This window comes from Gossypium hirsutum, chromosome D09 (assembly GCF_007990345.1).
Source record: "Gossypium hirsutum isolate 1008001.06 chromosome D09, Gossypium_hirsutum_v2.1, whole genome shotgun sequence".
Taxonomy (NCBI): Eukaryota; Viridiplantae; Streptophyta; class Magnoliopsida; order Malvales; family Malvaceae; genus Gossypium; species Gossypium hirsutum.
In genome coordinates, this window is record NC_053445.1 from 16,440,606 (window position 1) to 16,462,557 (window position 21,952).

Genomic DNA, 21,952 nt, shown 5'->3' on the forward strand with positions numbered 1-21,952 from the left:
CGATCTTGGAAAAGACAGAAGCTCTTTTCAGTTGATCAAATAAGTCATTGGTATGAGGTAGAGGGTATCGATCCTTGATTATCAACTTATTCAGTTGTTGATAATCTATACAAAGTCGCATCGAACCATCTTTATTTTTAACAAACAATGCTGGAGCTCCCCAGGGTGACATACTAAGGCGTTTAAGTCGCAGTCCAGTAAATTTTGCAATTAAACTTTCAATTCCTTCAACTCTGTCTGTGCCATATGATAACTCTTGAAAAGAGTTATATTCCATGCCCTTAGGCTTAGGTAATTGCCTGTACTTAGGTGAGTTTAGTTGCATTTTAGGATATTGCATTGCTATTTTTAGAGTATTGCATTAAAGAGCTTGAATTGTACTTAAATGTTATTACATGTTGCTTTTAATTACCTATGGGGAGGACTTGTTTGGTGGTTGATTGGCAGGTGCAAAGTGTAGGAAAAGGAATAAAGGATTGAAGGTTTGTCGTGACAAATTTTGGATAGTTTGCCAACACAAATGTTGTGGCAACACCTAGACGATGCCTATTCAGCACGCAATGCGTACCATTCTTAGCCCAAACTGTACTTGTACCAGATAAATCCACCTAAAAATAGAGATATGATTATGGGCTGATGGAGCTACCTTAGAAGGTCAAACTTATAAAAGCCAAAAGGGGGATACTAGAAAAAGTGTAGTTTTTTTATAGAAAAAGGGAGAGTAGCTTTTGACAGAAAAGAGGGGAAGGACAAAAAAGGAAGGCGGCTGAAGAAGGAGAAAATGACTTCATCGTTCTTGGCAGCTGCAAGACATTGAGCTGCCAGTGTTGAGAGCGGGATAGGCGCAAGTTATCATCTCAAATTTTCTACTTTGATTCTTATCGCATTTCATTTAAAACTTATTTGTTAAAGATGATGTTGGTTACTACATTAAACTCGAACTTGATTTACCCAACTATGAGCAAATCTCTTAGGCTCAGGATTACTTTGCAGAACCCTTTAATTTCTTTTAATGTTTACAATTTACATTGGAATTATTTTGTTATTCTTTTCAGTGGTATTTCATGCTTTTATATAAGCTCTACATTGATGAATGTACCGCAGGTTATTAAAGATAACTTAATTCTAATAGGGTTAGGTTAACTAGATAGACATTAGATAATATGAGTGAATGATAAACTATTTATTCGCAGCAACCTCTAGACATAGAGCATTGCCTTAAACAAAAGGAGATAGAAAATATTAATGGTAACCGAACTCAATTCTATAGACATATAGTTCTTTAGGGGAGTAACCCAAAGTTTTGCTCACGAAAGATGCATCAGTAATCCCAATCGTCCTAATCAACATCACAGTTCCTTAATCTTTTTTTCTGTAGTGGCTTTGTGGTGACATTCTTGTTTCATTTGCTTATTTTGTATTGTCCATTTTTTACATCATCATTCTCTCATTTTGCCACTACATTCTTACTGTTATTTTACTTTAGCATTAATCAAGTTTAACTCTAATAACTTGACCAAATTATACTAATTCAATCCTTGTGGGAACAATACTCACTCATCACTTTATTACTTGATTCGACATGTATACTTGCACAATTCACACATTATATTCACACGCGACAAGTTTTTGGCACCGTTATTGGGGATCGATAATTAGTGAAATTTGGTTTTGTTATTTTCTTTTGCTTCATTAGTTTTATCTAACTCAATTTTACTTAATTTTTATAGATTTGTCATCAATGCATGAGAAGAGGCATTCCTCTAGAAGAAGAGTATCCTTTTGATCCAAAGACTGAGAGAACTTTGCTAAAAAGGAGAAGAGAATTACGTAATATGGCTAAAGAAGGAAATGATCCTGGTTTGAATGGTCCATTGAATCCAAATCATCAGGATGTCAATCTTCTTATTCATCGTGTGATAAATGACCAAGACAGGACAATTTGAAATCATGTCATTCCAATTTTAGATGACCTAAATCCAAGGATAGTAAGACCACACATACAAGCTCAGTATTTTGAGTTGAAACCAGTAATGTTTTAGATGTTGCAAATAGTTGGACAGTTCAGGGGGTTGCTCACTGAAGATCCAAGACTACATTTAAGACTTTTTCTAGAAGTTTGTGACTCGTATAGACAACAGGATGTTCCTGAAGATGCTTTGCAGCTTAAATTGTTCCCATACTCCTTGAGAGATCGTGCAAGAGCGTGGCTTAATGCTTTGCCATCGAGAACAGTGGCATCATGGAATGACCTGTGCCAGAGGTTTTTGCTACGGTATAATCTGCCAAACATGAATTCCAAGATTAGAAATGACATCATATCTTTTCAACAATCAGAGGATGAAATGCTTTATGAAGCTTGGGTGATTTCAACATGAATAACAATCCCTATTCTAACACCTACAATCGACGGTGGAAGCAACACCAAACTTTGGTTGGAATAATCAGGGTATGAGGAGTTCAAGCAATGTTGTTAGACAAAATACCGAGAGGGCATCGCCTGGTTATAATCAACCAATGCCATGTAAAAATGTCCAACAAGGTTAGGCATTAGCTTCATCATCATCATCTATTGAATCTTTGCTGAAAGAATATATGGCCAAGAATGATGTCATGATTCAAAGTCAAGCTACATCCTTATGAGCCCTTAAGAATCAAGTGGGGTAGATAAAAAATAATTTAAATTCGGGACCGCAAGGAGCTCTGCCAAGTGAAACTGATAATTCAAGATCACAAGGGAAAGAGCATTACAAGGGAATCACTCTCAGAAGTAGGACTCAACTGATTGAAATTGTAAAAAATGCAACTATAGAATAGGACAAATCTGAGTTCAACCATGGAAAGGTCTTAAAATCATCTTAAAAGCACATTCCTAATGAAAAGGCTAAACAAAAGACTGTTGCAGCAGAATCAGATCATACTGCCAATAAAAATGCCACAATAAAACAATATCAGCAACATGAAGGATGACCACCTCCATATTTTCCTCAATGATTTCACAATTGTAAACAAGATGCCCAGTTCAAATTTCTAGATGTCCTTAAACAACTCCACATCAACATGCTGTTAGTAGAAGCCTTGGAGAAAATGCCAAACTATGTGAAATTCATGAAAGATATACTGCCAAAGAAGCGAAGATTGGGAAATTTTAAAACAGTTGCTCTCACTGAGGGGTGCATGGCGATGTTGAAGAATAAATTGCCTCCAAAGTTGAAGGACCTTTGGAGGTTTACTATCCCATGTTTAATTGGAAATCATTATCTTGGTAAGGCATTATGTGATTTAGAAGCGAGCATCAATTTAATGCTTATGTTTGTCTTTAAGAAGTTGGAAATCGAAAAAGTAAGACCTACTACGGTTACGTTGCAGCTAGCTGATCGATCTTACGCATACTTAGAAGGTAAATTTGAAGACGTGCAGTGAAAAGTAGATTAATTTATTTTTCCTGTCGATTTCATTATTTTAGAATGTGAAGCTGACAAAGATGTGCCAATTATTCTTTGAATACCTTTTCTTGCTACATGCAAAACTTTAATTGATGTGCAAAAAGGTGAACTGACCATAAGGATGAATGATCAAAAGATCACATTCAATGTATTCAATTCCCTGAAATGTGCTGATAAGAATGAAAAGTGCCACACTATTGGTTTGATAGAAATAGAAGTGCCACACCATGACATACATGTTTCTTTTAATTGCCAATGGGGAGGACTTGTTTGGTGGTTGATTGGCAGGTTCTAAGTGTAGGAAAATGAGTAAAGGATTGAAAGCTTTCCGCGAAAAATTTTGGATAGTTTTCCAACATAAATGTTGTGGTAATGCTTGGACAAAGCTTAGTCAACACTCAATGCGTACCGTTCTCAGCCCCAGCTGTACTTATACCAGATAAATCCACTTAAAAAAGAGAGATATGATTATTGGCTGATAGACCTACCCTAGAAGGTCAAAATTATAAAAGCCAAAAGGGGAACCCTAGAAAAAGGAAGTTTTTGATAGAAAAATGGGAGAGCATATTTTGACAGAAAAGAAGGGAAGGACCAAGAAGGAAGGCAGCTGTAAGACATTGCATTACCGGTGTTGAGAGTTGGATATGCGAAAGCTATCATCTCAGATTTTCTCCTTTGATTCTTTTCGCATTTCTTTTAAAACTTATTTGTTACAGGTGATGTTGGTTACTGCATTAAAATCAAACTTGATTTACCTAGCTAAGAGCTAAATCTCTTAGGCTCGGGATTACTTTGTTGAATCCTTTAATTTCTATTAATGTTTACAGTTTAAGTTGGAATTATTCTCCTATTTTATTCAATGGTATTTCATGCTTTTATACAGGCTGTGTATTGACAAATGTGCTGCAGGTTATTAAAGATAACTTAATTCTGATAGGGTTAAGTTAACTATGTAACACCCCAAACCCGGTCTAAACGTTATGACCGAATCTGACGATGTCACATTGTAACACCCTTTACCCGTATTTGATGCCAGAATAGGGTACGAGGCATTACTAGTAGACATATATTTGCATACATATTAAACCGAGTTACAAAATTTCATCCGAATTAAAACTTTTAAATTATTAACATTCTTTTATAATTATTTACAACATATCCTCGAAGTATTATATTCATAACAAATAGGACCTACGAGACCCGATATTTACACATGTAATTCGAAGCTTCATTTCCATTTCATTCAATTCATAATTTCTCATGTTCACAATTCAAATCAATTTCTCAATCCAATATATATATTTCAATCATCTAAGAATATAATTCAAGTTACACGAACTTACCAGGCTAAATTGTAGAAATACCAAAATTCAGGGACATTTTGGTAATTTTCTATTTTTCTCGAATTTCCACTCAATCTTGATATAAATTAATATTTCATTCAATTTATTAATTTAAATAATAAAACAATTCATTTCATGCAATTTGGTCACTTTTTGACATTTTTACAAATTTACCATTAAAATATTACTTTTATTCAATTTAGTCCCTGAACCTAAAACATGCAAATTAGCCATTTTTAATGAAAACTCATGCTAGTTGAATAATCATATATTTTCCTCCTCCTCCTCTCCATTCCACATCCTTAATGTATATAACATGCTTATATGTAACATTATCTATAATTTCACTATTTATTTGTTCATTCAAAGCTGTCTACTTGAGTCATTGTCACAAAATTATTTATATCTTGAGATAAAAAAACTCCGAATTAAGATCCAAAAATTTTTTCTAAAACTAGACTCACATATCTTCCTACTATAAAATTTTCAGAATTTTTGGTTTAGCCAATAAGTACATTTTATTCTTTAACTTCATCTTTATTCTGCTATCTAACAGTTTTGACCCTTCTTCACTAAAAATTAATTATCTCCTCGTCCAAGATTTGGATAATGTTCCCATCTATTTCTATTGAAAATATACTTATTAAATATTTTAAACATATAAATTTAAGCCCCTAATAATTTTTCTCCATTTTTTATGATTTTTCAAAGTCGGAACAGGGGAACCCGAAATCATTCTGCCCTTATCTCACAAAATTTATTATAACTCATGATTTACAGTTCCATTGCTTACACCGTTTCTTCTATGAGAAACTAGACTCAATAATATTTAATTCCATTTTTGTCATCCTCTAATTCAATTTTCACGATTTATGGTGATTTTTCCAGTTTAGACTACTGTTGCTGTCCAAAACTATTTGAGTGCAAAATGTTGATTACTAGGTGTATAACTCCCTTATTCCCTTTCTCTATAATATTTCCCATCACTTTCACTCATTTTTTTTCACTAATATATCAAGAACATAAGACCTTATATAAGAAAACTCTACTATAACATTATTTCCATGCTTTTTCAATAATATCAAACTTAAAAATATATTGAAATATTGATGTTCTTACCTTGTGCTACTTATTTCAATCTTTAACTTGATTTTGTCTCTCCTCCAGCTTCTATTTCTTGAATCTAACTTGATATTCTAGCTCCCCATTGTCTCCTTGTTATTTTTCTCTCTTAGAAGCTATGGAAATTCTTTTGATTTCTAAGTAAAAATGGTTACTTTTTGGTGGAATGACCAAATTGTAAAGAAAGCAAAACTTTCTTTCTTTTCCTCTCTTCTCACGTTGGTTGCATGGAAGAAGATGAAGATTCTTCATCTTTCCTTCCATATATATACTAAATAGAATAATAATAAATAATAAATATCATTTAAAAATCAAATTAAAATATTAATAAACTAATATTATTTAATTAATTAATCTAAAATATCACCAACATCATCATTGCCTTCTAGATTTCTCTCTCTTCTAATTGACCATTTTGCCCTTCATAATCTTTAAAAATTTCATCCTTGAGTCATCACTTAATTTGGCGCAATTGTGATTTAGTCCCTCAAAATTCTTCACTTTTCAATTTGGTCCTAATTCATCCATTTTCCTTAGTTTCTAGATTATTCCACCCTTAAAATATTTACACTATTGGTCCTTCAAAATTTTCGTATTTACTCTTGGGTAACAAAACTTTTCTCACTTTTGTGATTTAATCCTTTCTTGAGTTAATGTCATAATATAATTCCCAGTATTGTCATAACTCAAAATTTCCCTTTTTGTCACTTTATTTCCTTATTTTACTATCAAGGATACCTACTTTCTTACTGTAGTAATTTTCGGGGTATTACAGTAGTAATTTTCGGGATATTACAAACTAGATAGACGTTGAATAATATAATTGAATGATAAACTATTTATTTGTAGCAACCTATAAACATAGAACCTTGACTCATATGAAAGAAGGTAGAAAATATTAGTGGTAACCGAGCTCAAGTCCATAGACATATAGTGCTTTAGGAGAGGTAACCCAAGGTTTTACTCTTGAAAGAAGCAAACTGCTTTAGAGTGTTCAAGACTTTGTTGTGGCATTAATAGTTAGATAAGGTAGATGCATCAATAATCTCAGTCGTCCTAATCAACATCGCAGTTCCTTAATCTTCTTTTTTGTAATGGCTTTGTCGTGACATTCTTGTTTCATTTACTTGATTTGTTTTGCACATTTTATACATCATCATTCTCTCATTTTGCTACTACATTCTCACTATTATTTTACTTTAGCATTAATCAAGTTTAACTCTAATAACTTGACCAAATTATACTAATTCAGTCCTCATGGGAACGATACTCACTCATCACTTTGTTACTTGATTTGACATGTATACTTGCACAATTTCACATTATATTCACACATGACACCATATGGTAAGGGGATATTGACACCAAAGTCGCACCAAGAAACACCTCGATTGCAAACTCAACTTCTCGATCCGATGGTAGTCTTGGTAATTCCTCGGGAAACACATTAGAAAATTCACAAATAATTTGAATCACTAGCATTCGAGTTAATAATATAAGCAAGAAAAGCTTCACAGCCTTGATTGAGGATTTTATTAGCGCGAACAGCTGAAATGATACGAGTTGAACCACTCATTCGGACACATTCACCTCAATCAAACTACCGTAAGTACACTGAACCGCAAACTTTGTTTTACGACAATCCAAAATCAGTCCATGCTCAGTGAGCCAATCTATACCCAAAATCTTATCAAAATCGTCGAATGGCATTATCAACAAATAAACAGGTAAAGATACGTTCTGAATTTTTAGCAGACACAGCCTACACACTCGGTCGACCCATACTGACTGCCCTAAAGGACTCGACCTAACCATGGATACTTTAGACGTCTTAATTTTAAACTCTTGATTTGACCAATTCAAAATTAACATAATAGTGTGAAGATCTAAGGTCTATGAAAGTAAAAATAGGGGCAAGATATAATAAAAAGATACCTACTACAACATCAGTAGAGTCACCCTCATCATAAGTCCATACAATGTATGCTCGTGCCAACACTCTAGCCTCTGACTGATGAGTAATGGCATCACTCATCTTTCTTGCACCACTTTTAGAAACAGAACCACCACGACTAATTCCATGACCCTTGGTCGCAGATGCAGACTTCTGAGTAGTGACAGAAGTAGCATTATCACCTCTCGGGCACTACCGACTGAAATGCTCCAACAATCCACAACGAAAATAGGCTCGTGTCAATTTCCAACATTCAACTCGACACTTTTTCCCAAAGTGCTCGCAACTCAATATCTCAACATCTTGGGACGGACCTCCCACACTTCTGATACGAACTCGCCTCGGTGATGATTTGAGTCGTAAAAATTGCCCGATCGTCAAATTAAGTAGTTCTCATTTTTAATTCAATAAATTGGCTAATTTATAAAAATAGCTATTTAGGCAGCGGATAAAACAAAGTAAATATAAAGGATGGATGGTATAGTGAACTCAAAACAAGAATGAACCCGTAAGAAAGGTTAAGGACCCGATTCTTAAACGTTTTAAGGTGATTGGCAAAAAGTTGGATAGAACCGAGACCCGCTATCTATAGAGATAGAAACCAACGGTATAGGTGAATGCCACACTCGAAAGTGATAAGTTCAGGAACGGAGATTGGATGACGCCACTAGCAATGCTAGATAAGTCAGATCGAATCAATAAGAACAATGAGAGTTGAATAAAACTCACCAAGTTTATAATTCATAAAATAACAAAGTTCAGTAAGCTAACCTTGCAAATGACCTATTACAAACTATTTATAGATACAAAGAATGACCATTTAAATTCGGCATCTTTGTGTTCACTCAACTATTAAAAAAATGTTCACGCTTCGAACATTAAATCTCTATTCATGGATAGTGTAAGTTCATGCACGGTTGAATAATCATGTTTCTTCCCAAAACTGTTCATGCATGCTTAACCAATAAGAAAGCTTCTTTGTTCCCTGAATGTGCATCTTTAATCATATCCATCCCCCCTTGGCCGAATGCTAGGTTCATGGGACATACATCTCTCTTAATTGAGGCTTTCATAATGAGTTGGTTCATGAATGGCAGCATGTATTCGTTCTCCTCTTTGTGTATGCACATCATTCATTCAATGTGCTGAATTTATGTATCAATTACTCTCTTGGACGTTCTTGAAGGTGAAGGTGTCATGCATATCCCTTAATTGAATCTTAATGGCGTCTAGAGCATATAAATGGGCAACAAGCATTAAACTGATTCAGCCCCTACTTTCGATGCATGTATGTGCTGGTACATTGGCTGAATTAATGAGCTAATTATTCAGGAACTAGAAGTATGTATCTTGGAGATTCAAGGCAAGACATTAAAACCCGTACAATTCCCTTTGGAGTGCATGAATGGACAGATTTGTTCCTCTTGATTAATTCATGTATGAGCAAAAACGAACAGCCACATTCTTCATCTTTAAGGAATGCACATGACATGAATTTTTGCTTCCATGTGATCGGTCACAATGCACCTTCATTGAAGCATCTTCATTGTCATCCATGCATGTACCTGAAAGCAAATTAATTCAGCAACTTAAATCATGTTAGGACATATTTAAATCGACATCAACAAGACACATTAAAGTGATGTAATGAGTTAAGACACATTAATGATATGTACTAACTATGACATATTAAAAACATGCATTAAAATAAAACATATTTAACATATAATTAAAAATGTCCAGATTTGACAAATTAAAGACCTAATAATCATTCGAGTTGAATTAACTAATTGCAATTATTTAATTCCAGAAACTAAAATGAATAAATTAAAATAAACTCAAAACAGACAAATGAGCTTATTGATCTGGAAATGAGCTGAATTGAGCTCAACAAGCTGAGGTTAAGCTTCATTTTGCACTTGGGGCCCTCGTGTTTAGGCCAATCTCGATGTCGTCAATTTGAGTCATAACATGATGCGACCGGGATCGCATCATACCCTCCCTCTTGAAGACAATTTGTCCTCAAATCGGGCCATTTGCTAGCGAAAAATCCTCCCTCTTTAAATGGACACCACTTCAAATTGTCACCTAAACAAAATTGAAACAAGTTAGTGACATTATAAATGATGGAATCAAAGTAACTTTTTAGTGTCTCCATTCAAAAATGGAATACTTAAATCAATGTCAGAGTACAAGTCATAAACGGGTCTGACCTTGTCAATTTAAAACAAAGAATTCATCGATGGCAATAAGTTAGACTCCCAAAACATTCGATAGTGAAAATCAGAAACATAATTCCATTGCTCAATTCCTTTGTTCAAAAACATAGTACAATAATCTCCGTAAACCAAGAATTGATTTTGATGTTGGAAACCAGATGAATTTACATGTGTTGTTTTCAAGAAAAAGGATAAAACATGGATGAAATGATGAGAAGAACATTCCAAGACACTAATTAAATAAAAATCAGCAAATCAACTCAACTTATAGCAACTATGCAAAGCATTATAAAGAATTTCGTTAAGATCAACAACCTGAACACATTTATCAATAGAAGTCAACAAGTTCCAATCTGATTGAATTTCAAAAGTTACCTTACCTTGCTTACCTTGAGAAATTTGAAAAGTTCTCACACCATCCAACTTACCTTTTTCAATCAATTGAAATCGTCATTCGTTGGGTAGGTAATGGAGCTGGAATTTGTCTTTAGGTGGAATTTTACAAACCTGGAGTGAAAGGAAATTGAAGGCAAACTCAAACGGGGGTGAGCAAAAATATTCCTCACTTTTTCTTGATTACGCTCATCACTCGTTTCTTTTGAAACCTCTCTTTCTTTTTCACTCGATTTCTTTTCAAATTCGTTACTCGTTTCATTCACATCTCCTTTTGTTTCTCTCTCGCTTTCCTCTTTTTCTTCTTCATTTTCTTTTTCTTTTCTTTCAATTTCTCTTTCATTCTCTTTTTCTTTTTCTTTTCTTTTAATTTCTTTTTCAATGTTCTTTTCATGCTCACAGTCTCTTTCTTTCTCTCGTTTTTCTTTTACCTCACATATTTTAACAACTGAATTTTTCAATTTGATTTGGTCCTCATGGACTTGTTCCGGAGTGAGCGGCACTAGCGTGACCTTCCTTCCATGATGCTTGAAGGAATACCTATTGGTACGACCATCGTGAGTGACCTTTCGATCCAATTGGCATGGTCCTCCTAACAACAAATGGTAGGCTAGAATAGGCACCACGTCGCAAACAACATCGTCTTGGTATCTACCGATGGTAAAGGCAACACGCACTTGTTGAGTAACTTCAAATTTGCCTTTGTCGCTAAACCCTTGCAACGTATAGGGGTGCGAATGGTGGGTAGTGGGTAAGCCAAGCTTCTCCACCATTCTAGTACTAGCCACGTTTGAGCTACTCTCACTATCAATAACGGTGCAACACACTTTATCGCGAACACAGCAACGAGTATGAAACAGATTTTCACGTTACGGTTCGTTCTCCAAATTTTGAAGTATTAAACTCTTTTTGATGTCAAAGCTTTCGTCAATGACAGCATGTAGTAAGTCTTCTTTGTCTTAAAAAGCTTGTGACGATTCAAACTTAGAAATTTCTTGGAACATGTTTCAACAAAATGTTAGAAAACAAAAGATAAATTAGAGAAAAAGAAAAAAAAATCCTCACCACAAAAATCTTACAAGTTCTCTTGCAAAGAAAAATAATAGATGGCACACCACTTGTGTTTCACTTTTATTTTGGCTTTTATCTTGATGTATTTTCACTCGTGCCTTTTACCTCTCAAATCCACCTCTCGAAGTTCTTAGCAATTTCGTTAGACCTAATAGCACACTTGTGGGTCGGCTTCAAAAGGCTAAGAAACAAAGGAATGATGTTTGGTAAATTAGGTAGGCTAAAAGAGAAAAACAAAATTTAAAGAGTGTGGCTGCCAAAAGTTGATTTCTTAAAGAACAATCACAAAGATCGAGAATTTGAAACTCTTTCAAAAACAGACCTTTTTTTTTGAAATACTACAATCCAAACTCCCACTTGTATTTTGCACAACACACTTTTTTTAACACATAATTTTTTTCACACTTTTTTCTTTTTTTTTAACACAATTTTTTTTCATAATTTTTTTCCTTTTTTTTAAATTTTTTTTGATTTTGGGAGTATAAGAATGATAAAAACGTACCTAATTTGAAAAGCTCTGATACCAAATGATACGAACTCGCCTCAGTGATGATTTGAGTCGTAGAAATTACCCGATCGTCAAATTAAATAGTTCTCGTTTTTAATTCAATAAATTGGCTAAGTTATAAAAATAGATATTTAGGCAGCGGATAAAACAAAGTAAATATGATGGATGGATGGATGGTATAGTGAACTCAAAACAAGAATGAACCCGTAACAAAGGTTAAGGACCTGATTCTTAAACGTTTTAAGGTGATTGGCAAAAAGTTCGATAGAATTGAGACCCGCTATCTATAGAGATCGAAACCAACGGTATAGGTGAACGCCACACTCGAAAGTGATAAGTTCAGGAACGGAGATTGGATGACGCCACTGGCAATGCTAGATAAGTCAGATCGAATCAATAAGAACAATGAGAGTTGAATAAAACTCACAAAGTTTATAATTCATAAAATAACAAAGTTCAGTAAGCTAACCTTGCAAATGACCTATTACAAACTATTTATAGATACAAAGAATGACCATTTAAATTCGACATCTTTGTGTTCACTCAACTATTAAAAAAATGTTCACACTTCAAACATTAAATCGCTATTCATGGATAGTGTAAGTTCATGCACGGTTGAATAATCATGTTTCTTCCCAAAACCGTTCATGCATACTTAACCAATAAGAAATCTTCTTTGTTCCATGAATGTGCATCTTTAATCATATCCATCCCCCTTGGCCGAATGCTAGGTTCATGGGACATGCATCTCTCTTAATTGACGCTTTAATGATGGGCTGGTTCATGAATGGCAGCATGTACCTTATAAATACGTCCTCCCCTTTGTGCATGCACGTTATTCATTCAATGTGCTGAATTTATGAGTCAATTCCTCCCTTGGACGTTCTTGAAGGTGAAGGTGCCATGCATATCCCTTAATTGATCTCAATGGCGTCTAGAGCATATAAATGGGCAAGAGGCATTAAACTGATTCAGCCCCTACTTTTGATGCATGTATGTGCCGGTACATTGGCTGAATTAATGAGCTAATTATTCATGAACTTGAAGTATGTATCTTGGAGATTCAAGGCATGACATTAAAACCCATACAATTCACCTTCATTGTGAATTTTTGCTTCCATGTGATCGGTCACAATGCACCTTCATTGAAGCATCTTCATTGTCGTCCATGCATGTACCTGAAAGAAAATTAATTCAGCAACTTAAATCATGTTAGGACATATTTAAATCGGCAGCAACAAGACACATTAAAGTGATGTAATGAACTAAGACACATTAATGATATGTACTAACTATGACATATTAAAAACATGCATTAAAATAAAACATATTTAACATATAATTAAAAATGTCCAGATTTGACAAATTAAAGTCCTAATAATTATTCGAGTTGAATTAACTAATTGCATTTATTTAATTCCAGCAACTAAAATGAATAAATTGAAATAAACTCAAAACAGACAAATGAGCTTATTAATCTGGAAATGAGCTGAATTGAGCTCAACAAGCTGAGGTTAAGCTTCATTTTGCACTTGGGGCCCTTGTGTTTAGGCCAATCTCGTTGTTGTCGATTTGAGTCATAACATGATGCGACCGGGATCGCATCAATTTCCCAAAGACATAGTCGATGGTCAACCTTGTTTTTTGTCAGATCTATTGGACTTAAAGGTTAATTTCCAATTACCATGAGAATCCTTAGTTCGATTTGGCTGCAGATGCGAAATAATAGCTCCTATTCGTTCTCTAACAGCTCGTGTAGTCTTAGTCTTTATATCGAGATGTAAAGCTTGCTCCACCTTTTTTGCTCGCTCAACTAAATCAAAAAAATCTAAAATTTGATGTGATACAAGTTGTACCCTGAGTTCATCGCGTCAACCTCGCAAAAATCGTTCACAACTTTTAGCTGCTAACGACACAAACTCTGTAGCATATTTATTGATTCACGAAAATCACATTCGTAATCAAACACTAACATTTCAATTTGTTTCAATAGTAAAAACTCTTGTTTTCGATCCTTAAGGTACAACTCTCCTACGTACTTTTTCTAAAATTCCTTTTGAAAGAACTCCTAGTCCGCTCGTTCCACAGGTATGTGACGTGTTACTGTCTGCCACCATGTATACGATTCTCCTTATAGTAAAGAAATGACACAAATTACACATTCCCGAGGGTGAACTCAAGTTGTTGAAAAATTTGTTTAGTCGATTCCAATCAAACTTCAGCTATTGAGGGATCAACCCCTTTTAGGCCCAAGAATTCAGTAGCATCGTATCTCTATAATTCTTTAATTGGAGCCTATCAAATAACAGGTACAAGTACAACAATAGGAGTAACTCCCACCACTCTCTAAAGAGTTTTAGCTATAGAACGAAGTAAATTCGAATCACTTTGGCCCTCATTATTACCTCTGTCAATGTTAGGTTGTTGAGCACCAGCTGAATGAACACTCATTGCCATCGACTTAGCTCTGTTTAAATTTTCAATAAAAGTATCACTAATATGAATTTCTTGATCAACTTCATTATTTGATACACTAAACATTTTTTATCTATAAAATAAAAAAATTAAAATCAACATCCAAATCCCGACTCTGACTTGACTCAATTTTGGCATATACCTTTAGACTCTATTTTGAGCTTCATTTAGTTTGAGAATTGGCTAAACCTATAGCTCTCGTACCGTTAAATGTAACACCTCCAACCCGTCTCCATCATCTGATTAGGGTTACTAAGTATTATGTCATTTAACAAGTCAAATAACAACATAAACCATTCAAATATTACTTTAAATATCAAATATTCAAATTCAATCATCATTCATAGCATATATACAAATACAGGATTTATATCAAACTTATGAAACTGAAAAATAAATTTGAAAACAGTTAGGGACTAGTTTGAAATAAAACAAAAAATCTAGAAAAATTCCAAAAGAGGGGTCACATGGCCGTGTGGCCAGGCCGTGTGATAGAGCCCAGGTCCTAGGGCTTAAAAACATGGTTATGTGGCCAAACTGTACAAAATTCAAAAATAAGGTCACACGATTATGTCGCTAGATCGTGTGCCCAACCGTGTGCAATTCGAAATAGGGTCACACGACCGTGTGCCAAATCATGTGTGATTTGTAATAGGGTTACACGTTCGTGTCTCCAGGCCATATGTCAACCTGAGACTGTGTAGGATAAACCTGCACCAAAACGTAATAGGTCACATGGCCGTGTAGAGTGACCGTGTGTGGCACGCGGCAGTGTGGTAGACCATGTCCCAGGCCATGTGCACCTAAAGTAACTTCAAAATCAAGCCATTTCACCTACCATTGCTTAGTTACCAAGCCATACCATTTGCACCTACAAATATGCAACTCTAAACACACTAAAACATGTCAAAACATGCTATATACCATTTAACCTAAATGCCTAACCAATATGCCCACAAAGGCACCTCAATCAACAATGCAAGCCAAATCAAATGATCCCACTCAAACATACCATTATGCTTTCAATGGCCCCCAAATAACCAAACCAAACATGTACAAGAACAACCAACACATTCAAGTAAAACATAGGAGTAGACATGATTTTTATCAATTCCATATGAAGACATAATCTAGGCATATTATGCATCTAGCCAAGTCCAAACATCCATCAAACACAATGCCTAACATATAACAATTTCATTCATGAAAACACTTCTCAAATAACCATTTCAAAAACGCTATACATATTTACATAACCTATAAGGCCATCAAGATTCAAAGTGTCATCAAACTACAAAATCAACATTCCAAACACAAGATTCCCTAGGTACATGCCAAAATAAGAGCATCACCAACACTTGAGCTTAGGATTGTCGTTGGATGTTGAATCGACGTACGAACCAAATAGTACCTAACATGCTCACGAACAAATGAAAACGTACACTAAGTATAACTCAGTGGTATATCTATAATTTGAACAATAAGTATAATATGAAACATGAATGAGCACAAAATTAGAATGAAACTAACATACAAATCATCAAGCCAAATATGCTATTCCACATAATCATGTACTCAAAACCATCTCATTTCTCTTATATCATCATAAGTCTATTACAATTTGCAAGTTAATAATCATACAACTCATATAAGATATATTTCATCTCAAAATCCAATTTCATGATTTCGTGGAACATAACATATTAATGTTTCCAATTTAATCCACAATCCACAATTCACATTTCATTTTCCATTACCAATTTTGTTACTTGTTCCTTTAATCATATCAAAATCATATAAACCATTTCATTCTTTATATCCCTACTAACACAACTCGGACTTGAACGGGTACACGGATCCAACTAACACACCAATTTGGCACCTAGTGTCTCCTCGGTTAAACCGAAGTAAATTAGCACCTAGTGCCTCATCGACTTGTAGTCGAAGAAATCTCTGAACTCTTCCTATCTTATAGCATACCAACTATATTCGATTATGCTCGAACAGTTAATAGGGTTTTCATTTCATAATCCAATACCAACCAATGTCTCAATTTCACAATTATTTCAATTAAGTAAACATTTATTCAACATATATAGTAGCCATAATTATCCCAATTCATTCTCAATTTTCATAATTAATAAAGATACACACATTTATCAAACATATTTATTTCAATCCTCATAATCGTTATTCAATTCAAATCATCCCAAGTGAAAAAGAATTCTCACCTCATATTCTTACCATGAATGAATAAATCAATATGAAAGAATTTTATAATTAGTTCAGATTATAGAAACACAAACTGTAAACTCCGAGCTATTCGTCAACAACCTTATCTTTTCCCATCTTTTTTGAGTAATCCAGGTCGATGTTAGCAATTAAATTTTGAAAATTGGAAGTCCTTGTCATTTCATCTTCTCCCCTAAACCCTTTTGTTTCGAAAATGAAAAATAAAAAGGGAAATGTTTTGTTTCCCCTACTTAATATTAGGTTATAATTTTTTATTATATTATGATTTTATAACATATAATAATATTAATTATAACATATAAAACTTATATTTATAAATAATTTATTGTAAGCCGTCCACTACAATAAGAGCGAAGGTATAACTGCTGTTTAAGACCTTAGCTATATTTTACCTTATAATTTAATAATAAATCACACTTTTATTACTTATATGATTTAGTCCTTGTACACCAAATAAGCCTTAATTTCACACAATTATTCGACCAGAATTTAATTCATGTCTAACGTAACTCTGTAAATATTTAATAAAAATATGTACGAGTCCAATATAAGGAATTGGGATTCCTAAACCACACTTTCCGACACCACTAACTTCCGGGTTGTTACATAGTTACTTTATTCTTTGTTGTTTATAATACTAAAAATGCTTTTAGCTTCGAAAACGCTTTTTATAACGTAATAAAAATCACAACCTAAATGTAAAATCCATGTTATAAACCCAGACCTGTCCAAGGGCTGGTAGCCTGCCTAGCCTGGTAGGCTCAACCTGACTTACTGAACTTGGATAAAGATTTTTCACCTCAGCAGGACTTAACTCAGCTCAAATTTAATTTAAATAATAAAAATATTTTTTAAAAATTTAAATTTAATTGTAAGATATATAATAACAATTAAAACATATATTTTATTAATAGTGAAACGGATTTTTGAGCAGCCAGACTGACCCAAAAATAAGTCTGATTTTGAAAAGTTTTTGGAACCGGGCCTCAACCAATAGACATAAACCTCCCCTTATGGGGTTTAAAGAAAAAAATCCAAAAATGATTTTGCAATTAAGGCCTAATGAATTGAATGGGCCCACTTAAAAGTCCAGTGAAATCCATAGATCCAAGCCCAATTTATTTGCTACACGAAGCGTTCTGGTTCTTCTTCAAAAGCGACCGATGCTTATCATTGTTTCTCTTTTCAAATCCAACATTTCCTCTCCGTCAGCGACACCCAGGTCAGCTCCCCTTTTTCTTCTGCCCTTCCTCTCTCTATTCGACACTATGCCTGCTTCGTAGTTTATTAGTGGTTATAATAAAATATTTGTCTTTTTTACTCGATTTCTGCTACAAGAAGTATAAATTAATTCAGTTACTTGGATTTACTCGATTATTTATTTATTTATTTTTCTGAAATTTGTTTGCAAGAAAGTTCATTTTTCTTGCTTACCACTTGCTTACCATGTTTATAATGTGATTGGAAGCTCAGAAATGTCGACACTGACTTCAATTTCAATTTGCGATTTCATCAAATTTGTACTTTCACGCAATTGACAATCATTGAGCTGAGGGTTTTATATATATATGTGTGTGTGTGTGTGTGTATAAATGTAAGTTGTTGAAGATGAACTCATATTACTTGATTGTTAATAGCTCACAAATGTTTTTAAGGCTTAAATTGAATTTTTTTAAATAGTAACTCAAAATGAAAATGAATAATTTTTCTCGTTGTTATGTTGGGTTCTGTTATTCTTCTGCCATTGTGAATGCCAAGGCATTAATGTGTTTGAAACTCATGCTTCCTCTATAATGAAGGTCAATGAATAAGGATGATGATGACTTGGGTGGTCCTCATGAGGAGGACCCGGATAATAGAGCTCAAACATCAGACCAATTGGACTTGAATGTAGAGTAGGAGTGTCGCAGCCCAAAAGTGAACCATGTTGATTCCACTCATTCCAATCTTCCCTCAAAAGTTGAAACTAATGCTGATGGTGTACTAAGAGTTGGAATAGAATTTGAATCCGACGAACATGCCTACAGATTTTACAATAAATATGCTAGGTTGTCAGGTTTTAGTGTTCGGAAAGATTGGGTAAACAGGAGTAAGATACATGGTCAGGTGGTTTCTAGAAAGTTTACATGTTCAAAAGAAGGTTACAGGCGGAAAGACCAAAGAGATGTTATTGTAAAGAAGCATAGGAAGGAAACAAGGACTGGTTGCTTGGCACATATGATCATTACCCGCAAACCTAATGGTAAATACCGGCTTAGTCATTTTGAAGCAAACCACAATCATGATAATATAAACCCTTACAATGGTCATGCATTACAATTGCAGAAGGACCTGTGCTTTGTTCATGTTCCTGAAACTGAGCAGCCTAACAATTTAGAAACACAAAACCCTGCCTTTGATTTGATGAGTAAAATCTTAGTGCGTGAATCTCTTGAATGTCTTCCTATGGATTATTTCAATCACCTAAGATCTGAAAGGGTGAGAGATATGAAAGAGGGAGAGGCAGGTTGTTTGTTGCATTATTTTCAGAGGCAGCACTTTGAAAATCCATCATTCTTTTATGCAATACTGCTTGATATTAATGATAAGGTAAGCAACATATTTTGGGCTGATGATAATATGTTTGTGGACTACAATTATTTTGGTGATGTGGTTCTTTTGGACATGAGATTTCGAACAAACAAAGACTATAAGCCATTTGTACAGTTTATAGGTGTTAACCATCATAATCAAGCTCTGATCTTTTCTGCAGCACTTCTTTACGATGATACTGTTGAATCTCTTAAGTGGTTATTTCATACCTTTTTAGAAGCAATGTCTGGGAAGAAGCCGAAGGTCATTCTCACAGATCAAGATGCAACAGTTGTTGAAGCAGTTGGTTCTATCCTACCAGAAACAGGTCACCATATATGTGTCTATCAGATGCACCAGAACACCCTAAAACACCTTAGCGACATAGTGAAGGATGCTGATGCCTTTTCCAATGATTTTAGAAGTTGTATTTATGATCACAATGATGAGGATGATTTCATTCATGCTTGGGAAGCTATGCTAGATAAATATAACCTCAAGCAAAATGAGTGGTTGAGGTGGATGTATCGAGAAAAGGAGAAATGGGCTGTGGTATATGGTAAGAATAGATTTTTTATTGACATGAAATGTTCACATTTAGGTGAGAGCTTATCTAACAAGTTGAGAAGTTATCTCAACGATGGCCAGGATGTGCTTCAATTTTTCAAGCACTTTGAGAGGGTGATGGATGAGCAACGCCACAAAGAAATCAAAGCTACTCATAAAATGAGCCACTGCAAGCCAGAATTGATGGGGAATGTGATTTTGTTAAAGCATGCAAGTGAAATCTATACACCGAAGGCATTTGAAGTATTTCAGCATGAGTATGAAGAGTGTTTGAATGTTGTTGCTAATCAGTGTAGTCAAAATGGATATTTATCTGAATACAAAGTTAATACTTTCGGAAAAAGTCAAGAATATATTGTAACATTTGATTCTTCAGATGATTTAGTCATTTGCAGTTGTATGAAGTTTGAATATGTTGGGTTTCTTTGTAGTCATGCACTAAGAGTGCTTGATCATAGGAATATAAAGGTGGTTCCGTCCCGATATATATTAAAGAGATGGATGAAAGATGCAAGGATTGGATGTGCTCAAGACGATAGTGATTTTATCATACAAGAAAATCCTAAGTTGGTAGCAGCAAGTCGTTATAGAGATATGTGTCGTAGCATACTCAATTTGTCTGCCAGAGCAGCTGAATCTTATGATGCATTCCATTTTGCTTCAGGGCAACTGAATGAAACAATCGAAGGGGTGGAGAAGATCTTGGCACAAAAAGCTGAGGATGCTCAAGTTATTGCCTCAAGTAGCAGTGCTGCAACTGCTCCCGATAGTGAAAACGTGGAGATTTTCCTAGATGGAAATGCCATTGATGACCAGGAAAAAAGTTGCAGAACACAGAGTAAAAAGGAAAATGAGGCTACTGAGCCACATAGACATAAATAGAAAAGCATTTTGCAGAGAGGCTTGAAGAATAGAAGAATTCAGAATGAGGGATCAAACTCCCCGAACACAATTACCTGCATTTCTAGTTCCTCACCAACAAATGTTTCACCTCAAGCCTCTGTCTCTGCTCCTGTTATGCAGGTGATATTTAGCTTACCTAGATAAAATAATGTCTAGAACTAGTTATGTTTACTCGCTTCTATGATTAAATTATTAAATCATCCAAAATGCCTTACACAGAGGTTATTCAACTTCGAAGCCAATCAAGTTGTCCAGTGTGTAGACCAACAGTCTACTTTGGGTATTGAGCAAACGCCCCATGCTGAAGTTTACCAGAATCCTAACTTCTATACAGATCAACATGGCTCGCCAAACCAAACTCAATTACTCCAGGTAACGTATTATGCTTTACTTTGTGATGCACTCTGAAACATGTGCTTTTTGTAATAGACAAGGAGGATATTCTCTATGCAGGACAAGCCTTTAATTCATGGCACATAACATGATTCTGTGTCAAACTACTGCCAGCTGAGGCAGGTATATGCAATGAAGTGGGAACCTGAATAATCATCATTAGTTTGGCTGATTATTTGTCATCTCCGTCAAACTCGGATCTCTAATCTGCTTGTGTTGTTTCCCACTTGCAGGCTATGGAACTTGACATTCAACCTTCACATTCATCTTCATTTTTGCTTTATGATGACCGAGATAGAACTTATTGACATTCCATTTCTTGGGCCCAAAGGGAAGAATAGAACATGTTCTATTATCTTGTCAATATAGTTGTTTTTGTACAGTTCTTAAATGATAAGGATATTTTCACCTAATAACCAGAATGTCAATATGATATTTATAATATACATGTAACCAATTCATATAACCATGTATGGTCATTTCAAAGTATTAACCTTAAAACAACCTGATTCAACAATTCCAAGTCAGTAAACAAAAATATTCAGATATTCAGAATTTTAATTTTTCACTAAAATCGTTTTCGAATATGATTTTTACCAACACAACAATCAGATTGGATATGGGGTGTTACATTTAGTGATATTAGAGCTACAAGTTTAGCTGATTCTCGAACTAAATTGAGCTTTGAATTTAGTCTAGAAGTACTTGTCAAGGTCAAATCAATCCAACTTTCA

General features: G+C 34.5%; 1 protein-coding gene across 1 annotated transcript; it reads left to right on the plus strand.

The window, feature by feature from the left end:
- The first annotated feature begins 1,745 nt into the window (after nucleotides 1-1,745).
- Nucleotides 1,746-21,684, plus strand: LOC107892715 (protein FAR1-RELATED SEQUENCE 5). Its single transcript, XM_016817771.2, has 6 exons — nucleotides 1,746-1,860; nucleotides 2,056-2,363; nucleotides 18,684-20,945; nucleotides 21,045-21,197; nucleotides 21,279-21,341; nucleotides 21,452-21,684. The coding sequence occupies exons 1-3, from the start codon at nucleotides 1,746-1,748 to the stop codon at nucleotides 20,802-20,804; spliced, it is 2,544 nt and encodes an 847-aa protein (XP_016673260.2). The 3' UTR covers nucleotides 20,805-20,945; nucleotides 21,045-21,197; nucleotides 21,279-21,341; nucleotides 21,452-21,684.
- Nucleotides 21,685-21,952: the final 268 nt, after the last annotated feature.

Excerpts from the sequence above, each read along its gene's own strand:
- LOC107892715 (XM_016817771.2), top strand. The coding sequence starts at position 1,746 with ATGAGAAGAGGCATTCCTCTAGAAGAAGAGTATCCTTTTGATCCAAAG. Across the intron at positions 1,861-2,055 it reads TAAAGAAGGAAATGATCCTG|TTGGACAGTTCAGGGGGTTG; the intron begins GTTTGAATGGTC and ends TGTTGCAAATAG. Across the intron at positions 2,364-18,683 it reads AAATGCTTTATGAAGCTTGG|GAGTGTCGCAGCCCAAAAGT; the intron begins GTGATTTCAACA and ends AATGTAGAGTAG.